The sequence below is a fragment of the Mytilus galloprovincialis genome, chromosome 3 (assembly GCF_965363235.1).
Source record: "Mytilus galloprovincialis chromosome 3, xbMytGall1.hap1.1, whole genome shotgun sequence".
In the NCBI taxonomy this organism is placed as follows: domain Eukaryota; kingdom Metazoa; phylum Mollusca; class Bivalvia; order Mytilida; family Mytilidae; genus Mytilus; species Mytilus galloprovincialis.
In genome coordinates, this window is record NC_134840.1 from 51,015,077 (window position 1) to 51,035,480 (window position 20,404).

The following is a 20,404-nucleotide window of genomic DNA, read 5'->3' on the forward strand; positions in this document are numbered from 1 at the left end:
CATGCAGTTGCTAAAATACTAGACCTCAGGCACTGATTATTTTTAAGTAACAAAATATACGTTTTGATCGAGGACAATATCGTTCATGATTCTTCTATATACTCTCATTTATATTTAATAACTTATTTATATACAATTTTGAAATCTATAAAATGCAAAAGTGCAAGAACCGGCACTTTAGATGTAGCATTGTACATATCCCAATTTATATTAAGGACAAAACCAGCAATGATTTTTTTTTATGGAAATTTTTTTTGTTACATAATATTATTATTTTATTCTCCCGGGCGCTAATTTTCCTTCCCCGGGCGCTTTTTCTTTTCCCCGGGCGCTTTTTCTTTTCCCGGGCGCTCTCGGGCGCTCCCGGGCGCTTTTTAGTAGGACCGGTTCTACCTGACATGTATGAATGTCAAACCACTCACACTTTTAGTTTATTTTGTTTTCCCGTGAGTTAGCATGAAGTGATTACATATTTCATAAACCATTATATAAAAAATACAATGATAATGCATCACAGTTCGTATATATATCTGTTTATGTTTTAATATGTGGTCATGATACCTCTTTGTTTTCTGTTAACACATTTCCTTTGGGCAAGGTGAGCTAATAAGTATGATAGTTGATATAATTTAAATTGGGCACTAGCTACGAGAAATATATACAAATTTAGAATATGATTTGTTTTGTTCAATCATTAATGAAACTTGCAAAGATTGAAATAATAATTGGCTTTTAGCGGCTGTCAAGAGTGGGTCTCATTGGGGTCTAAGCGGGACTCGGGATCGCCTATATTTTGTAAGCGTGACACGTGAAAGTCAAATTATTGTGCCGTGAAAACGGGAAATGAAATATAGCGGGACACGGTAAATTACAAATGAATGAGAATTGCTTACGTACAAAAATGTACATAGTGTAAGCGGGATACGGGAATCTAACAAAAGAGTAAGCTGGATCCCGGGGATCAGAACCCCCCAATGAGACCCCCTCAAGATGGTTCAATTTTGTCAAAATAAGCTAAAAACATCGAATGATGAATTATTCACTTGCTAGTGAATAATTCGACCCCATTCGATCAGTATTCATGTGAACTTCAATTTCACTCCTTAGCTAGAGATTAATAACGCATGCATTGTGCGTGTTGAGTTATTTTAAGGTAAAGTATGTCAACATTGAAAGTGAAACATTTTTTAGGTAAATCATTTGATTGGCTGATTCGATCGACAAAACATCATTGTTATGGAGGTAAAACGATGATTAACATATAGTTTTAATCTATAATATGAAATTAAACAGAACTAGAAAAATCAAATTGCAGGAGTCCAATTCTCTTTAAAGATATAGGAAGATGTGGTATGAGTGCCAATGAGACAAATCTTCATCCAAATCATAATTTATAAAAGTAAACCATTATAGGTCAAGGTACGGTCTTCAACACGGAGCCTTGTTTATGTTTTTATCACTTATGTGACCATCTGAGGTTTTCGGAGGCCCACAACTCAATAGTAAATTATATTGCGTCTAGACTAAAATACACACAAAACGAAGTTGCATATTATCGAGCCCATGCCCTGTAAATTGTTTATTTTATACTTTGAATAAATGTTTTACATTCAGTGTTATAAATTAATATGAAATTGACTCAAATCGGTTAACATGAATTTGACACTTAGTGACCCTAACAATAAGTTTTCTTTTAAATCATACTATATTTTTTTTATAGTTACAGTGACTTATGCCAGCAACAAGGGACAATAACACCTCTGTTTCCTTTAAATTGTTTAAAAATGTTATCTATATGTTATCATCTATACAAGCAACTTTATCAATTTGTATATAATTAAGATAACAGATACATATTTGACCTTGGCCACTAAAAGTAGTATTACTTGTATCATTAAGTAGGTGCTTTAACACATTTTTTGAGTTCATATAGACCATGCCGTCGACAGTCCCTCACGGATATACCGGGGAAACTTTTCCGGATTATTTCAATTCGAATGCAAGACCGAAAATTACAACTCAGAAACTAGGACAGCTCTCAGATGATGAAATTAAACAATTCTTTGAAGATGTAAGTACAAAATGAAAATATTATTTTATAAACATTACACGGAACTCAATTAGATTTGGTTGTCAATTTTGGTAGTTTTGATCTGATACGCCAAACATTCATAATCATGATTTAAAAAAAAAAGCGCTTTACGAAAACTGTAATTTGTAGAATGAAGTGACCATAACACGTTATATGTCAACATAATGGTGAAAACTTTGTTATAGATTTCATGCTTAGATAAATAATAATTATATTCTAAAACAAAATATTTCAATGTTACTTTATTTCGATATCATTACAAATTTGAAAAGGGAATAAAAGAAGACAAGTCTCGAAATGCCATGATTTCCCCCCATTTTAACGTTATCGCCTGTTATAGATCACTTCGTATTTTGATTGAAAGTTGTTTTTATTTTCCAGGGGTACGTCATCGTGGAGAAATTTTTCAATAGGGATGAAATAGATCCATGCAGAGATGCTGTTAATGAACTAGTAGAAGAGTTGGCACAAAAACTGTACAACACCAAGCGCATTAAAAGTATGTACTGGGTTTTGTTAAATAGTCCTTCCATAACCATAGATGTCTTTCATGAAAGTACGGCTTTTTTGTAGTGGTTTTACAAAATTTTGGAAATTATTTCATATTAAGGAATAATTCTCCTTCTTGCAAAGTTCTGATTCCTTTCCCACCTTTAGCTAATATTTTTTTTGGTCCTATTTGGTTATAACTCTTCATCTGATTGATAAGCTATGGGTTTCTAACGTTTTGGCCTCGAGCATCACTGAAGTCACATTTATTGTCGAAATACACATTCATCTGGCGTAGAACTTTAATCGTTAATGTTATTTCAAATAAGTATGAAAATCCAGTAAACATGTGCTAACCAATATATCAGATATTTCATCATCATAACCAACAAGTACAAACAACAAAGCTCAATTGACGTTATTTTCATAACATTGAATTTTCTAATTGTCATTTAGTATATGTATGGCCGTGTGTGTGAGAGAGAGAGAGAGAGAGAGAGAGAGAGAGAGAGAGAGAGAGAGAGAGAGAGAGAGAGAGAGAGAGAGAGAGAGAGAGAGAGAGAGAGAGAGAGAGAGAGAGAGAGAGAGTGCTGGGCAATTAAATAAAACAAATAGTAATAGTTATCCTTATGTAATTACAGGTTTATATCGAGAACTCGGATTCTTTGAACGACTGACTGCCATTGAAAAAGATTTTCCAGGGGCCAATATTCTTCTTCACAAAGGAGACCAATTAGCCCAGGTGAGTTTCAATATTGTGGGTTTTTATGAAAAGATTCGAAGAATGGAATGAATTGTAAGTTTAATTACAATAAATAAGACCAAAGTATATATTTTTATTCGCAATTATTGAAATCAGCTTGGAATGTACTCAAGCCCCAAAACTCTATAAGATTTTAAAGACTAACTGTTTAAGAACTCGTTTTAAAAATCGACAAAAAGGCTCGATACTATGTAGCTTTGTATACATAGCTGTACATAGAAATAGGGATATAAAAAGTAAAATCACAAAAATACTGAACTCTGAGGAAAATTCAAAACCGAAAGTCCCTAATCAAATGGCAAAATCAAAAGCTCCAACACATCAAACGAACAGATAACAACTGTCAAATTCCTGACTTGGTACAGGCATTTACTCAGGTAGAAAACGGTGAATTAAACCTGGTTTTAATTAATAGCTAGCTACACATTAGATGTTTTATAATTGTCTTTGCTCATGCTATTATGATATCGATATAACACCGCCTGTATAGTACCCAGTGCTATAGATCAGTTTATTTAACTTTGTTTTTACGTACTTTGTTAAGTCCCGAATGAGTAACAACAAAAGCAACGTCTTATAAAGGAGTAGGGGCAATAAGGGCCAAAATCGGCCCCAATTTTCACAAAAAAACAAAGTTCCTTCACAGTTGTATATTACCAACTAAAATATAAACAAACAAAATAGTAGCAAAATATTGCGGAATCGTTTCTTCTCGGGAGGCATTGAACGCCTGACGTTATACCCCTTCATTAGATAACCAGTCTACTCGCAAATACAACTTAACTTCCACATGATGCAAATTAATATTATGCCTCTGAATGTGGATTGTTTTAAAACTTTTTTTAGTCGTCTTCGTCTCTTTCATGGTTTGTTGTTGATATGAGTGACTGTGGATAAAAATAGAGAGGGCAAACGATGTCCGGTAAAAAATTGAAAAAAAAAACATAAATACAATTAAATTAAAAAAAACCAGTATAGAACTTAATTCTACATTGACTTTATTGATTTGCGACATGTAAAATATTTAGATCGGCTGATCACTTTATATAACATGATCATAGAAAAGTAGTTGCGGACATTTGAAAAATCCAGTTCAGACGATTGAAGACCTCTTTTAGGACAACCACAAAAGAAAAGCGTCTATAGTTACCAGCAGATCTACTTAGCTCAACTTATTTAGAGAATAGCTGTGCAAAGGATTATTAATTTCGATTGCAATTCAAAAGGGTATGTTGATTATTTTACTTATCAATTTATCTAAACAGAAATATGCGGGGTTCCGTACAGTATATTGTATTTAAAATATTAATCTTCTCACGTACCGTGAAACTGCAAGAATTTTCACGATCATTTCAACTTAAAAAACTTACATGAATCCGTAAGAAAATCAAAAACATACCAAAAATAAATTGGTATTTTGAACAATAAAATTTAACAGTTCGTAATAGTATATTATTAATATTGCCGCGGGCGATGCCACGAAAAGAAATCATTTACGGAGTCTGAAAACTACTTGCTCTAAGAAACTTTTTTGAGTTTCTTTTCTATAACGTTATATTATAACTATATACATTATAAATAAACAATGAAAAGATCACAATGTATCCTACAATTTGAAGTTCTAGATTAAAATAGTGTAATTTCTTAGATATCGTATGCTCAAGACACTTTTCTAACGTATTGTTGAATTTAAGTACCTGTAAATTATCTCATAGTAAGCAGTTGAAGCGATAGCCGTGAGGTTAAGGTCGTCAGTTTTGAAGTGCGAAGATACCGAGTTCGAATTTCGAGATTTAATTAAATTTTTTTTTTTGGCATAATTACTTTTTTAATATTGTCATAACGTTTTAAAGACAATAACAATCAAAACCAAGGAGTAAACAAAGACTCACAAAACCAAAGGACCTTTACATCAACAGTTATAAATAATGACTATTGAAACAACACGAACTCCACTAAAAAGAATGATTTTTAATGATGAGATTTTTTTTATAGATATTTACTGAAGAGCAGTAAGCATGTGATTTTGAAGAGAGACATTATACTTCACCTGAACGTACTAGCAGTTGTCACTTACATACTTAATGGTCCCATACTTTAGGTATTACTTATCTTTTTTTCTGATTCGTTTCTCAAAGCATTTGTGCTCGAATAAAGTTTTAATGATGATTAATTGATAACATTATATTATCATGCACAGAAACGAAAAAGACTACTTTTTGACAGTTTGTAGTGTGCGGCTATAGAAGTACTTATCTTTTATTTTTAAATTGAAAAAATGGTTATTAATATTTTCATAGTAATTTTGATAAACTTTCTAAACATAAAATGTTTACTTAATACCCTATCATATTCAGTTCAAAATAAAGAATACATTATTTTGATAATCTTTTTTTGTTCAACAGATTTTGAGCTGGTTTAAACAATGCAAGTGTATGATGGGTGAAAGGAATACGTCGGTTCCTGATAGGAACTCTTGATCTTAAGGTGAGAATAGAATTAAGAGAAATTGACTGCGTGCTTTAAATTCTAGTAATTATGATAAACGTATTTTGATGAGAGCATGTATTACTTACATTTCGAGAACACTTAAGAGCTTCGCATATTGAGTAGATACATTTTTGTTGAATATTTTATGTTTCCCTCTGTTTGTCTTTGTTTGTGGGTGTTGTTATAGGGGTGGTGTTCAGCAGCTGTCCTATGAATGTTTATCCGTTATATCTTTGTATTCCTGTTTTTAGGGTGTATATCTAATATGTGAAGAGTTTAAGATTTATTTATTATCATTAACTATCCGTGATTTTTATACTGACATTAACACTTTTGTTAGTAGGTTCCATTTATAGCTAATTTCCTAATACATGTAGAGCAAGACTTTGGCTAGCTTGTTTGCTTTGTTTTTAGATTATGTAAAATTGTAATTGGGATAACGTCCAATCAAATTTAAAAAGTAATATATACATGTTTAACTACGTCTGAGTATATATATATATATATTGTTTGAAGATGCTAATTTTTATTACAAAGCTTGATTAAATGTTTATACAAACATAGCAAGCAAGCCAACCAAAGTTTTATTCTACACGCAGTAGGAAATTAGCTGTAAACGTTAAACAATAATTAAGTATGGACAATCAGGGTTGAATACCGCATATTCTAAAACTGATATTTCGTGAAGAAATTGACATGTATTAAACAAAAAAGTAAACACACACACGTGCACAGACAAATACACACAACAAAACTAAGAAACGTACGCACCATGGTATTTTCAGGCTAAAACAATCTATTTACGATATTGTATTTTATCATTTTAAATCACACTTTGGATATTCTGCATGTTATTCTGATTTACCTCATGCTAAGTGTTTAAATATTTCCATTTCTAATTTTCAGAGAATGTCAACGCCCAGAAACTATAATTGCATTTTGTGTTCAAAAAGACCAAAAACCAGAGACAGGCGAAAACTCATAGGACCCAACAATAAATCACTACGTAAATGTTTACAACAAAAGTTTTTCATTGAACATGACAAAATTAATCACGCTAACAGTGTTATATGTAATAAGTGCAGAATACGATGCTCTCGAGAAATTGACACAAATGTAAGATGCCCCATACAAACTACAATATCTGAATCAATTAATGATGACACAGAGTACGTCCCTCCAGCAAAGTATGCTAGATGTCATCCATGTAAATCTCCACCAAGTATCGCACTGCCTATACCATCAGCTGGAGGTGGCCACTCGCAGTGTGTTGTGTGTAAACGCCGAGGTCCAAAGCTAGTAGTTGTCCCAACAAACGCTAGATTTAATATATTTTTGGATAAACTCATTATACTCACAGTTGGTGCCAGATGTTGTCCAGGACACTTGTGCAATGACATATTTTTACCTGATGCACTTGACAGAATTTCACATTCGCAGTCTTCGTCCATTTTCAACCGTACTGATTTAATGGACCTAATTACGCAAATCCGAGATATGGCTTTGAGAGGAAGCAAGCGGCGAATAGATTTTGATACAGAAAATGCACTTACAAGCTCAGACATTTTAAATTTAACAGGCCTTTCTAAGGAAAACTTTAATGACCTATGTTCAATTGTCCAAAAGGGTAATTTGCGAGATTCTCGGACTCGAAGTGTCCGGACATGTATTGGAATATTTCTAACAAAATTGAAGTCTGGTTTATCAAATAAACTTTTATCAACACTTTTTAATCTTGGTAAAGATTCTGTTAGACGTGCTATTGCATCAGCTAGAAAATACTTGTCTGAAAATTTTGTTCCCTCTAATCTAGGATTTAATCATATAAGTAGGGAAGAGGTTATAACATCGCATACTCGACCTCTAGCGCAATCACTGTTCGGAAAAGGAATGTATCCTGCAATTATAGTCGCAGATGGCACTTATATCTATATCCAGAAAAGTTCACAATTCAAGTTCCAACGTAAATGTTTTAGCATGCACAAACATCGACCATTGGTTAAACCAATGGTCTTTGTTACAACTTCTGGTTACATAATAAGTGTAATTGGACCGTACTTTAGCGACGGCAAAAACAACGATGCACAAATAATGAAGCACATAATTCAACATGACATTGAAGAATTTAAAGAATGGGTGACTGAGGATGACATAATGATTGTCGATCGTGGCTTTAGAGATGCACTTGACTTACTGCAAGAAATGGGTATTCAAACAAAAATGCCAGCTTTTAATAAAAAAGGGGAGTCTCAACTTCCAGTTGAAGACAGCAACGTAACAAGACTTGTTACAAAAATCCGTTGGGTGGTAGAGTCCGTTAATGGCCGCATTAAATCATGGAAATATCTTGATAGAGTTTTACCAAATAGCCAGATTCCGTTTGTATCTGATTATGTAAATATTGCCTGTGCAATCATGAACAAATATTGGCCAGAACTAAATACAGGTGACTTAGAACAAGATGAACAATTGGCGTCTAAAATGCTTTATCTTTCAAAGCAAAAGAACTTACTCCATGAGAAAATAATAGAGGAAGGCCTTGACAAACGTTCTTGTAAATGGCAAAAGATTGATGCTTCATCCGCCCCTACTTTTCCTCGTTTATCAGAAGAAGATATAAGAAATATTACTGTTGGAGTCTACCAACTAAAACTTGCTCCATGTTATACCAGAGAACACCTAGATGACGATGGTAATTATGAAGTTTTTACATGTGACCATGAAGAGAATCTTTTGTGTGCTAAAATTCAGTCAAGACATATATCATCAAAACGCTATCGTGTATGGGTTAAATATGATGACATTAGTGTCGTGGGTTGGTATTGCCAGTGCAAAGCCGGAAGTCGTGTTGTAGGAACTTGCTCCCATGTTACAGCCTTAATTTGGTATCTTGGTATTGGAAAGTACACGGATAACATTTTTGAAAACTGTCGTGATTGGAGCAAATATCTTCTCGACGCTCGTAACCTGCCAGATCCAGTTACTGTTGACGAAAGTGACAACGAGGAAGCAAATGATGAAGAGTGAATGACATGAAATTTCATAATTTGTTTTTCAATTTGGGAGAAATGACAAAACGTTTAATTCCTTTTTTAATCATATACTGTACATATTTTGTCAGCGGCCAACCGTACCAAGTTGTAGTTTGTGTTTTTTTTTTGAATTTCTCAGACAATAACTTCATGTTTTCTAATATGTTGATTTACTAGTTCAACATATTTCTTCATATACACGTTTTTCATGTGACTATTTCTAATTAATTGTAAAATTTAACAAATAAGTACATAACTCATTAAGACTTATGTTCATGATAAGGCATAATGACAGTGTATGTTCTTTATAGCTTGTGACTTGGGTATTTAGAGTATATCCATTCCTTGCTAAAGGAAAATTGCGGACAGCAGAAAATAAAGAATAATTTGTTCACGGTAGATCTGATTCTTTTTCTGGGCATATTTCTGGGCATCTTAGAAAAATAATCTTGGTTTAAGAATATTGTAGAAAGTATCATTAACAAACAAGACTTGAAATTTAAAATTGCTCCTTTTCAAAAATTAAGTGTCTTCAAGTGTATTTAAAATATTTAGAGAGAATTATCATTTTCAAATGATCATACAGAATTTTATAGGACAATTTGTTGGTTTTTTTTTTCTTCATGGAAACAGGGCCTATTACTGATATTTTGATTTGATGTTTCTGAAATATTTATGAAAAACAATTTTCTCCTTTAATTTTAAACAATTCTATTATTGAATTTTTCCTCAATAAGGAAAAAATTATTTCTCCTATTTAACCTTATGAAATAACTGTTGCTTTGTTAAGTCCAATCATTTCGAGAAAAAAAACTAAGGTCTATGACCTAGGTTTTACCATGTTTATATTGAAAATCGAAAATATATTGATCCAGAGGTCTTAAAAGAGAGAGAAAAATATATCGTCCAACATTTAAACACCCATTGCAAGCTATCTCATGTATCTGAAAGCGCTTATCTAGGATTTGATTATTTTTAGGTATGTTTCTGTTGCCATAGCAACGGTAACCATGTTATTGTAAGTTTATTGAATTTTAAATATCATAAAATAGCATTTGTACACTGTATGAGTTGAAAAATAGCATTTCCTTAATCAACTGAATGTTAAAATAGTATATGCTACATTGATACTTCAAAACGGCTACAAATAAAAATATTTCATGAAAATAGACGATATTTTTATTTATCTGTCATCAGTTTTAAAAGTTTCGTGCGCAAAAACGGCTTGAGATATGAACAAAATCTTTTCTGTTCTATAAATTGGAAAGTTTAGGCATGATTTTCAGAAAAAATGAATTTGTTCTAGGCTGGGGCCGATTTTGGCCCTTATTGCCCCTACTCCAAATTTATGTTTAAAGTGACTTATAGACCCAAAGGGTCGGGTGTTCTAATTATTGTTTTAATATCTCACTGTATTATATAATATTTTGTGAAAAACACATGTCACTATAATAAATAATTTACTTACTTTACTTACTTACTTACTTGTAGCGGCATCAGCCTGCTCTTTTTCGAATCTACAAGAGTGTCTTTTACGTGCAAGATATATGGCTTTCTCTTTACACGAATCAGCCATTTATCGTCACCTTGCGACGACTACTAGTATCATCGTTTCTCAAGACCATACTCGCAAATGATGCAAAGAGAGAGCCGAACACTAAGTCCCTCAAATGTTCTCTCTTTGTGTTTGTGTTAGTAGTCCGATGCACTATTCACTACACCACATCTCTCAAAATTTCTTCACTTCTATAAGCCGTGGAATAAATTCCCCTAAGCAATAATATGGTGTACGCTTGCATGCGACTAGTAAACAAGTTGTTCAAAATAATCTTTTTTTTTTTTTTTTTTTTGAAATTATAATGTTTTATTTGAATTTTACATTTGTTAGAGATACATGAAGTGCCGGTACCTTATCCCGGCCTCGTTAACGTTAGTATATAGCATTTCATTGATAAGTTAGTACTTGTTAGTGCACAATATATATATATATATATAGTAATAATGACATGTATGTAACGGAATAGAAATATGATAACATGATGTATTATAAATTCTAATTTATGAAATTAATTTAATTTTTGCTGCAACCAGATTATGGAATTTTTCATATTTGCCTTCTTTATTTATCAATATTTTGTGATATTGAAGAAATTCTTTTTTGAAAATTTCAAACATATTAATTTGTTTTGTTTTTTGTTCGGATATATAGTATCCTTTGTATACAGTAAAAAGAATAATTGTTATTAAATCATTAATACTGTAATAACTTGAATCGTTTATTTTGTATCCGTACAAAAGTGATTTAATTGATATATGATGTCCTATTTTAAGTTTATTAAGTAATAGTTTTATTTGATCCCAAAATGATTTCAGAAATTTGCATGTTAAAAAGTAGTGCTCATAATCTTAGATGACATCACAAATATTACATAGCGGAGTTTTAGTTATTTTCCAAGAGAAAAGAAATTGTTTGGTTGGTAAAATGTAGTGCAGAAATTTCCATCTTAACATTTTGAATTTATTATCTTGTATATAATAAAAGATATAATTTAGCATTTGTTGTCTTTTGTGTTGTTTTCCAAGATAAATATGTTGTCCCATTTTTGAAATCCTGTTGGTTTTTCATAATATCTATTTAAGAGGGAGATGTAAATGTCTTTGGAGGAAATGTTTTTAAGTGATACCATTTTCCCTTTTTTATCTTTAAATTTATATTCGGAGTCAATTGCAACTTTTGTTTTTATTGATTCTTCTTTAGTTAGCTCTTGTAACCACTGTTTTGGTATTGTTTTCATTAATTTAGAATATTCTGAAAACCAGTTAGCATGACAGGAAAGTTTATCTAAGATCATGTTTTGATTAAATTTTCCTTTATTATCAATAATGTCATTTAAAAAAAGAATTTTACTGTTTATCCAGTTTTTGAAAATGAGACATTTACCGTTTAATTTGATATTTGTATTGCCCCATATAAGCTGCTGTCTAATTTGTTTATATGATAGATGATCTGATTCTTTTTCAGATTTTGAATTTATTCATGATATGATTATTCTTAAGTAAAATTGTGGAATTAGTTCTTTCAGTTTATAGACCAAATTAATATTGTTGAAATTCATTTTAAATATAAGGAGTTCTTGTCCAAATTTATCAAAATAAAACTTTTTTTTTGATAAACTTCCCGTTTTGAAACTTCCTTGGAGTTATGTAGTTGTATTATTTCACTCTCTACTGGGCGGGTGAAACACTTGGGACTTAAAGTCAACAGCCAAATATATCCACTCTGTGGCAGCAATTATGTTTAGAAAAATCGATAGCACTGCGACAGATGCGCAAAGGTATCATGAAAATAGACGATATTTTTATTTATCTGTCATCAGTTTTAAAAGTTTCGTGCGCAAAAACGGCTTGAGATATGAACAAAATCTTTTCTGTTCTATAAATTGGATAGTTTAGGCATGATTTTCAGAAAAAATGAATTTGTTCTAGGCTGGGGCCGATTTTGGCCCTTATTGCCCCTACTCCTTTAAAGGTCACCGTCTCCAAGTTCAGTTCAACGACATAAGCTTAGAACTGAAATGGAAACAACATACTTATCAAAGTAACTACTAAACCATGTACATGCACATGTGTATGATTATGCATTTATAAACTACTTTTAGTGCAGTATTGATTAATTTGCATTACGATTAAGGGAAAGTTGTAATTGTAAATTGTTGCATGATACCATAAATCGAGCTAATAAAGAAGTAAACAAGGATGAGCAATATTTCTCTATAAACAACCTAGTAAAACCTTTATCTCTCCGATTAATATTCAGATCTATCGGAACTCATGTATTCATATAAGCATAACGAAATTAGAGATCTATATCTTAATTACATTGAAAACTTAATCCTCTTTATAGGCATTCAAAGACTTATGGAGTAATGAACGAATGTTAAACGTGGTGGAACAGTTAATTGGACCCGAAATAGCAGGACATCCTGTGTGGAATTTACGAACAAAGACTCCTCAAAATGAAGCTACAACAGTACCTTGGCACCAAGGTAAACAGTGCGTTTTATTCTGACATAAATAAAGTCTTCTACTTTAAGTTGTGATTGGTATTTGAAATTAAATCTATTAATTTTGGAAAAACATCCTTTTACCAATCATGTACCATATTTATTCCCATTCCTGCTCTAAGACGGAAATTGGTAGTATTTGTAGATTTTTAAAAAGTTGACACGCATACATCCACTTGATTTCAAATATTGATGTACTTCAGCTTGCATTAAGTTTAACCTGTTTTTTTTTTTAATCTTACCAAAATACTACAATTTTATCATAAACATAGTATTACCAATATAACAAGCAATACAGAATAACTTCACTATTTTTTGCATTTCATCATGTAGACCACGAAAACATGACCTTTGAAATATGAATTGTTTATTTGTTTACGTCTGAGTTAGTGAAATTTTCATAATCTATAACATTTGTTCGGATAGATAATGGTTGCCCCCACCCCAGATATAAAAAATATTTCTGTCTAGGGATTCAATATAAACATGGTCCACAGTTTTGTTAAAAAAAACTGCTTTTGTTTTGCGGTTATCTTGTCTGTATGCAGCCCGTTTACGTTTGACGTTGATCTCCAAATTCACCCACTTATTTCTATTTCTTAAGATAACCGTTGATTTTTAATATTCTAAATTGCTTTTTTTGGGTAAAACTTACTAAACGGGTTTATTCTTCACAGGAGGCACACACAGCGGACAAAAAAAAAAAAAAATACAAAAATTTCAGTCTTTGACAGTATCAACATTTTATTCCACATGGATCGAATATAGATTCGCCGTTAAAGGGACACCAGTTGTCGAATTCATGTTCACCGATTTGACTCAAATTCTCATATTTGACTTATAACAATGTAAAACATTTATCAAAAATATTAAAGTATAAATAAACCATTTACAGGGCATGGGGTCGATAATAATTATGTAGCTTCGTTTTGTGTGTATTTAGTTTAGGCGCCATATAATTAACTAAAAAATTGACTATCCAAAGACCTCCTATGGTCATATAGGCGAAATTAACACACATATAGATATAAATAGATAGCGAACTCGTGCAATAGGAATTTTATAGGTTTGTTTAATTTCTAATTATAGTTAAACATATATGTTAATCGTCGTCTTGATAGGAATGATTTTTTGGGGATCGAATCATTCATTCAAATGATGTACATTTGTTTCACTTTCAATGCTGACAGTCTTTCCTTTTAAATAACTGAACACGCACAATTCATGCGTTATATATATCTAGCTAAGGGGTTAAATCAAAGTTCACATGAATACGGATTCAATGAGGTCAAATTATTCACTTGCAAGTGAATAATTCATCATCAATGTTTCTTAGCTTATTTTGACAAGATTGAACCATACTGGCTGATAATAGCGAATTATTTCACTATTTCACTTTCATCAATGATTGAAAAAAAATATTATATTTAGACTTTTTATAAATCTCGTTGCTAGTGCCAATTTAAGAATTAATTTGTTTGCCCGTTTTATCATGTGCATGATGGATGCCCCTCAGCTTGGTTGATTTTTTCATGAGCTTCTTCTCAGAAACCGACAATCATGGCGACTGTTGCAGTTTCCATACCTTAGAACATTTTAATTACCGTGATCTACTTTGCATACTTCATAGATTTTTAATTTAACCTCAAGAATCAACGACGAAAACTCTAGACTTGTCTTAACATCGGATTTTTCTGCAGCATAATAATTTGAACTAACAACCCGTGATCATGTCCTGCGTTACACCATTGGCAAGTCAGTTTGAATACGTTTTGTGGTTTATTTATCAGATATCATTAAAAACACAAGGGTTTGCAATTGGTTCATACAGAAAGTGACCTATCTAATATTTTTGTAGTTGACTTATAATTCATTGCATCAAAGCTATATGACTTATTGTCTTGCAGACTGTGGTTATTTAAATGTCGACTGTTATAAAACACTCCAACCAACAGCTTGGATTCCATTGCTTGATGCAAACGAGAAAAATGGTTGTATGCAGGTTTGTTCAATATTTTCATAGCATAGCTGATTTCAATTTTCAAACGCGTTCGGGTATGGATGGTATACAAATACACAGCAATGTGAGGTCTGATTTGGGACGTTTATTATGCACGAGTGGCGATCAAATATTGACCAGGACAACAATACTTGATATTATGTGTTACTTAGAGATCATAACGTAGGCTTGTTTGACAAACAATGTGATCTTTTGTTGCTTTCATTCTTGTCTTTTTGTTGGAAAAGCGTGTGTTTCATTGTCTTTGATACCACACCTCCTTATTTCCATATGACATATATTCAATAGCTATCGGTGGGGTCAAAGTTCTAGATTCTGTTCTGTTTTTCTCAGAAACTCTGCATGATATTTCAAAAGTATTGAGTTTGGGACTTCATTGTCGATAATAAATCTGTATCTGAATAAGGGCTTTCGACTTTGACCAAATTTACCACGGTTATTAAATTTTAGATTAGATTTTAAATTTGTTTTTAACACCACACATTTTTTGTGAGGATTTCTTGATAGTAATTAATGACTTTAAGTATGATATTTATAGGTGGCCAACAAAGGGCATAAGAAAGGTCTTGTAGCGCCACACCAATGTTGTTATGGTGGCACCTGGTATGTCATGTTAGAAGAGCAGGAAATGATGAAGACATTGGGTAGGTAAATAATCCGAAATCATAGATACTTAGCTATTTCCAGCTGCATTTACAGTTCTAATGATGTGCGTCCGTTTGAAATTTCCTTGGAGTTCTGTATTTTTGTTGTATTAAGTTTTACACCAATGTTAGGGGAGAATTAAGCACTCGCACAAATGTTTAGCACATCTAAGACACTGTAATTCGGTAGTTGTTGTTGGTGAATTTCTGTCATATTTGCTTTTCGTTTAATTATTTTGTTATAAATCAGACCGCTTCGTTCTTTTTGAATTCTGTGTTTAACATGTTATCATGTCTTTAAAAGCTGACAACATCTCATTGGGTTTGCTCACTGTTGGAGGTTGTATGGTGACCTATAGGTTTTTTAAATCCACTCCAAATGTCTCATTAGCAATTTGTTAGTACACCACCTTATATTTATATATACACATGGAAAAAAGTATTGCAACACCTTGATTTTTAAAAACTTGAAAAAATCAGCCTCTTTTAATGGATGAAATATAATAAAATGTGTGTATAATAAGATTGAACATAGTTTATGATAACATTGGCATTGAAACGAACAAAAAATGTTTAAAAAAAAATTGATTTTAGAACCACAATTTTAATAACAAAATGAAGTGTTTTTTGTAGAAAAAATGCATTTTACAACTTTTACTGTAGTCGAACTTTACAATGTCAGACATTTTAAAATTAATCTTCATATTACTGTTCACATTATGGTTGATCGTTATATACGCCAAAGAATTAGTACGTTGTGTGCAGCCTCCATTCAAACGGATAACCGCATCTTAATGTCTTCTGCTTCCTGCCATAAATCGAATAATTTGTTGCTAATGTAGCAGCAACCATTTCGAAACACCTATTCGCTAATCTGAGTTATTGCCATATAAAATAAGTCACATTAACTTATGATGTTCTTATTAACAGACGTCGATGTGGATAAAGACATAATAACATGTCCAGTACCATATGGTGGTATGCTATTATTGAACAACTTAATACCACACAGAAGGTATGTTTATATGGTTCACGATTTTCAGTAACTTAGTTAAATAAATAAATAAAACTTTAAAATGATCAGACTAGTATTATACTTTATTTTCCTATATCATACTGTTTTTGTTTGAGCGTAATGAGTCTTAAGTAGACGAAACGCGCGTTTTGAAAAAAATAAGGCTTTTCTACCTCAGACATAGATTACCTTAGCTGCATTTAGCATAACTTTTAGGAATTTTTGTCCTTAATGCTCTTCAACTTCGTACTTTATTTGGCCTTTTAAACTTTTTTGGATTTGAGCGTCACTTGTGGTTCTTTTGTAGACGAAACGCGCGTCTGGCGTATATACAAAATTTAGTCCTGGTATCTATGATGAGTTTATTGGCTAACCGAATTATAATCAAGCTTGGTATTTTTGTTGTCTTTGTAACGAGACTAAACTAGATATAGCTATAACTTTTTCTTCTCAAGTCTTCCTAACATGACAAAACAAATCCGTTGGAGCTTGGATTTGAGATGGCAAAGACCAGATGAACCAGCAGGATTTTATGGAATGAAAGAACCTTTGCTGATGAGAACAGGAAAGGACCCTAACTTTAAAATTGATTGGACTCCATTTGATAACGTTGACAGACGCGAGAAACAAAGAGAAGCAGTAAAAGATGTCTTGCCGGTATGTAGAATTTCAATACTTGTAAGGAAGTCTTAATGTAAGTTCAATTTCTATTCACGCCCCTTTGAAGAACTATAACTGTACTGAAGTGACTATCGGGCGTAAGGCATTTTTATTAAAAAAATACAAACTCTGTTCGATACAAGTTGCTTTGAAAGGAGATATAAGCTTATATTTGCAGTGGTTTGAGCAAGTGAAAGCTAGTTATCAGTCAGGGTCAATGATGATATTTATATAAAAAAAATAAGATTAAAAACACGTTGTCTGCTTGTTGCGTCCGATGCACTGTTCTGGTTTCGGTTTATATAAATAAGTGATTCTTATACCCCATTTTTCAAAAAAGTAAAAGAAAAAAGAAAGCAAAGATTTTATGGCAATCTAAACAAACGAAAAGCTCTATGACGAAGAGGATAAGTATGTAAATACCCATCTCCTGGTTTAGTGCAATCTGGACATTAGTTTTTCCGAGACAAGTTTCCAGTTAAATCCTGTTTCCGTGTTATAACATTGACAATTGCCTTTGTTTATATAAATATGCTTAATCTGTTGTTTTATTTGTTGAAAGCTGTTGTGATTCACTCTTGGTACCAATTTTATTCTACCAAGTAAATATTAAAGAAACAAGGCTCATGCTTTGCAAAATATTTATGAAATGGAATGACCATGCATATTGTTTTATTTTCAATTTTCAGTTACCTGATGATCCTGAATTTGACACCACCATTCAAGGACCATGGATGAAAAAGTGGGACATTGTCCATATGAATCAACATACTTCAAAGTTAACAGAGGATGTATTTAGTTCATGGCACGGACATAAGTCTTAACAAATCATTATCTTGTGACACATTAGGTTTCAGTGTTCATTATGAGTATCATAGACTACTTTAGTATTACTGAACTTTAGGCTAAAACCCTACACTTTTCAAAATGCATTGGTTTTTGTAATTTGAATTGGGAAATTCCTTCAATAATAAATTCATAACTTTTATTTTTAGTACTTTTACATGTTAAAGCATCAATGATCTAACATTGCATTTCAGAATATAAATTAGCTGTAATTAGAGAATTATAACACTTAACTTTTGTACGTTTAATAAAATGTATTTGTTTTCAACTATTATATTTTCGTCATATTTAAAATTATTTGTTCTACACGAAGAATTTGCATCAAAATCAACAGAAGCGTGAATAATTTCTATGCATTATTCATTTATAATTAAAAAAATATGAAAAAATATGTTTTTGAATGTGAACGAATTGCTTACGTGTTTATTGTTTGAAGTCGTTCGGTTAATTACCTGCATGGTACAGCCCATCTAATGTTTTTACAAAATACAAAACATTATTGAAGATCGATAAGTCTTTTCCTTCATATTTGTACATTTGTAGTTGAACATGGCAAGAATTATACTATCCATAATTTCAATTTGGTTTTTAAACGCTTGTTCCCAAGCACAAACTGGTGACAATATGAAAGCTTTGATGAAAAAATTGTTCATAACGGACGGTTATAACAAAGAAGTGCGTCCAAGTTTAAACCAGTCAGAACCCTTACGAGTGGATTTAGACCTTTTTCTTGTAGCTGTAAATGGTATCGACGAGGTTAAACAAAAGTTGATAACAACTGGATTTGTCGACATATATTGGAAAGACGAATATCTACAGTGGACACCTGCTACATATGGAAATTTGTCAACAATCTATGTATCACAAGATAAAATTTGGAAACCAGATATTTCTCTACAAAACGGATTCAAAAAGCTAGACGAACTTGGAAACGGTTTTATTAAAGTGATCATTGAAAAAGATGGTATGTTGAGATGGTCACCCTTTGAAATATTCGAAACAAAGTGTGATATTAACATTGAAAAATTTCCATTCGATGAGCAAACGTGTGATATTATTTTTGTTGTGTGGTCATACAGTATTTCCCAGATAAAAATTTCAAAGGGATTGAAAGGAATTAATTTTTACAATTTCAAAGGTAATGGGGAATGGAAAGTTGTGTCGACTTCAGCCACCGTAGATTCATCTGCAGAAACAAGAGTCAAGTTTTCCCTAACTGTACGCAGAATCCCTACATTTTATTTGATAAATGTTATCGCACCTATTGTGTTATTGGCTATTTTAAACATATTTACATTTGCACTACCAGTAGACTGTGGTGAGAAGATGAGTTACTCTATTACAGTGTTTCTGTCGTTTGCCGTATTCCTATCAATTGTCAGTTCAACACTCCCTAAAACCGCCGGCTCTATTTTGGAATTTTATTTAATGTTTCAACTTGGAATGGGTACTATCGTTGTTATAGTAACAGCTGTGGAACTCCGATTACACTTCCGATCAAAGCCTGTGCCAAAATGGCTGCAAGTTGTCTTTACTCTATCGTTTATCAAATACATGCGAAGTAAAAAGACTGTTGGATGTTCTGACAACAATACTCAAAACGATAGTGCTATAATGAATGGTGAAGTCATTAAGACGGAAAACACCGACATTATAGAATTGACATGGCCAGATATAATTGCAAGAGTTGACATGATTCTATTTTGGGTTTTATTAGTCGCAGTCATTATTACAACATTACTCATATATCTTCTGCTTACTAAGTAGTTAAATGCCATACTTTTCATCAGAGCGAAGTTGGAATTTGGGGTTTTATAACTTTTCTATTAACTAGAATGTAAGGAGAGTGCACTTTTGTATCGATAAGACTATAATGCATGACATTATGTTATATTTTGGCTGTGACATGGCGGGTAATGTATGTATAAGAGATGTCTCATTGGGACTCATACCACATCTTCTTATATTTATTTATAGCATTTAATGATAACTCTGTCGACGAAACCAATCTCGATCTGTTTGAAGTTCAGGATATTCCCTTCAAATTTTACATTGAGTGGTAAACACATATTCTATATGGATAAACGAGCGTTTAACATTGTTCAGGTGTCTCTTATTCATATTTACAAGACAGCATACTAAGATATGACTTACCTGCAATATGATTAAAATATAACTGTTGTTAGTCTTTCAAATTGTATTGGCCTAAGGAATAAGAAAAAAAGTCTCTCGTGTGTAATTTTAATTGCGGACGATATGAATGAAAAATTTTTGTGATTTTTTTCTCTC

General features: G+C 32.1%; 3 protein-coding genes across 3 annotated transcripts; all 3 read left to right on the forward strand.

The window, feature by feature from the left end:
• The first annotated feature begins 1,852 nt into the window (after positions 1–1,852).
• LOC143068259 (phytanoyl-CoA dioxygenase domain-containing protein 1 homolog) lies at positions 1,853–18,389 on the forward strand. Its single transcript, XM_076242176.1, has 9 exons — positions 1,853–2,071; positions 2,474–2,591; positions 3,223–3,323; positions 12,771–12,912; positions 14,838–14,932; positions 15,489–15,594; positions 16,525–16,609; positions 17,065–17,266; positions 17,959–18,389. Exons 1-9 carry the CDS (start codon positions 1,937–1,939, stop codon positions 18,091–18,093), a joined length of 1,119 nt encoding a protein of 372 aa, XP_076098291.1. The 5' UTR covers positions 1,853–1,936; the 3' UTR covers positions 18,094–18,389.
• LOC143068258 (uncharacterized) lies at positions 4,219–9,496 on the forward strand. The gene is made up of 4 exons (XM_076242174.1): positions 4,219–4,571; positions 5,340–5,445; positions 5,750–5,831; positions 6,741–9,496. Exon 4 carries the CDS (start codon positions 6,744–6,746, stop codon positions 8,859–8,861), a length of 2,118 nt encoding a protein of 705 aa, XP_076098289.1. The 5' UTR covers positions 4,219–4,571; positions 5,340–5,445; positions 5,750–5,831; positions 6,741–6,743; the 3' UTR covers positions 8,862–9,496.
• Positions 18,390–18,652: 263 nt separating the features above from the next.
• On the forward strand, positions 18,653–20,404 carry LOC143068260 (neuronal acetylcholine receptor subunit alpha-6-like). Its single transcript, XM_076242177.1, has one exon. The coding sequence runs from the start codon at positions 18,665–18,667 to the stop codon at positions 19,880–19,882; it is 1,218 nt and encodes a 405-aa protein (XP_076098292.1). The 5' UTR covers positions 18,653–18,664; the 3' UTR covers positions 19,883–20,404.

What these genes read in the sequence shown, in the direction of transcription:
- LOC143068259 (XM_076242176.1), top strand. Translation starts at nt 1,937, where the DNA reads ATGCCGTCGACAGTCCCTCACGGATATACCGGGGAAACTTTTCCGGAT. An exon ending in CAACACCAAGCGCATTAAAA is followed by an intron (nt 2,592 to 3,222) that starts GTATGTACTGGG and finishes ATGTAATTACAG; the next exon opens with GTTTATATCGAGAACTCGGA. An exon ending in CAGTAAAAGATGTCTTGCCG is followed by an intron (nt 17,267 to 17,958) that starts GTATGTAGAATT and finishes TTCAATTTTCAG; the next exon opens with TTACCTGATGATCCTGAATT.
- LOC143068260 (XM_076242177.1), top strand. Translation starts at nt 18,665, where the DNA reads ATGGCAAGAATTATACTATCCATAATTTCAATTTGGTTTTTAAACGCT.
- LOC143068258 (XM_076242174.1), top strand. Translation starts at nt 6,744, where the DNA reads ATGTCAACGCCCAGAAACTATAATTGCATTTTGTGTTCAAAAAGACCA.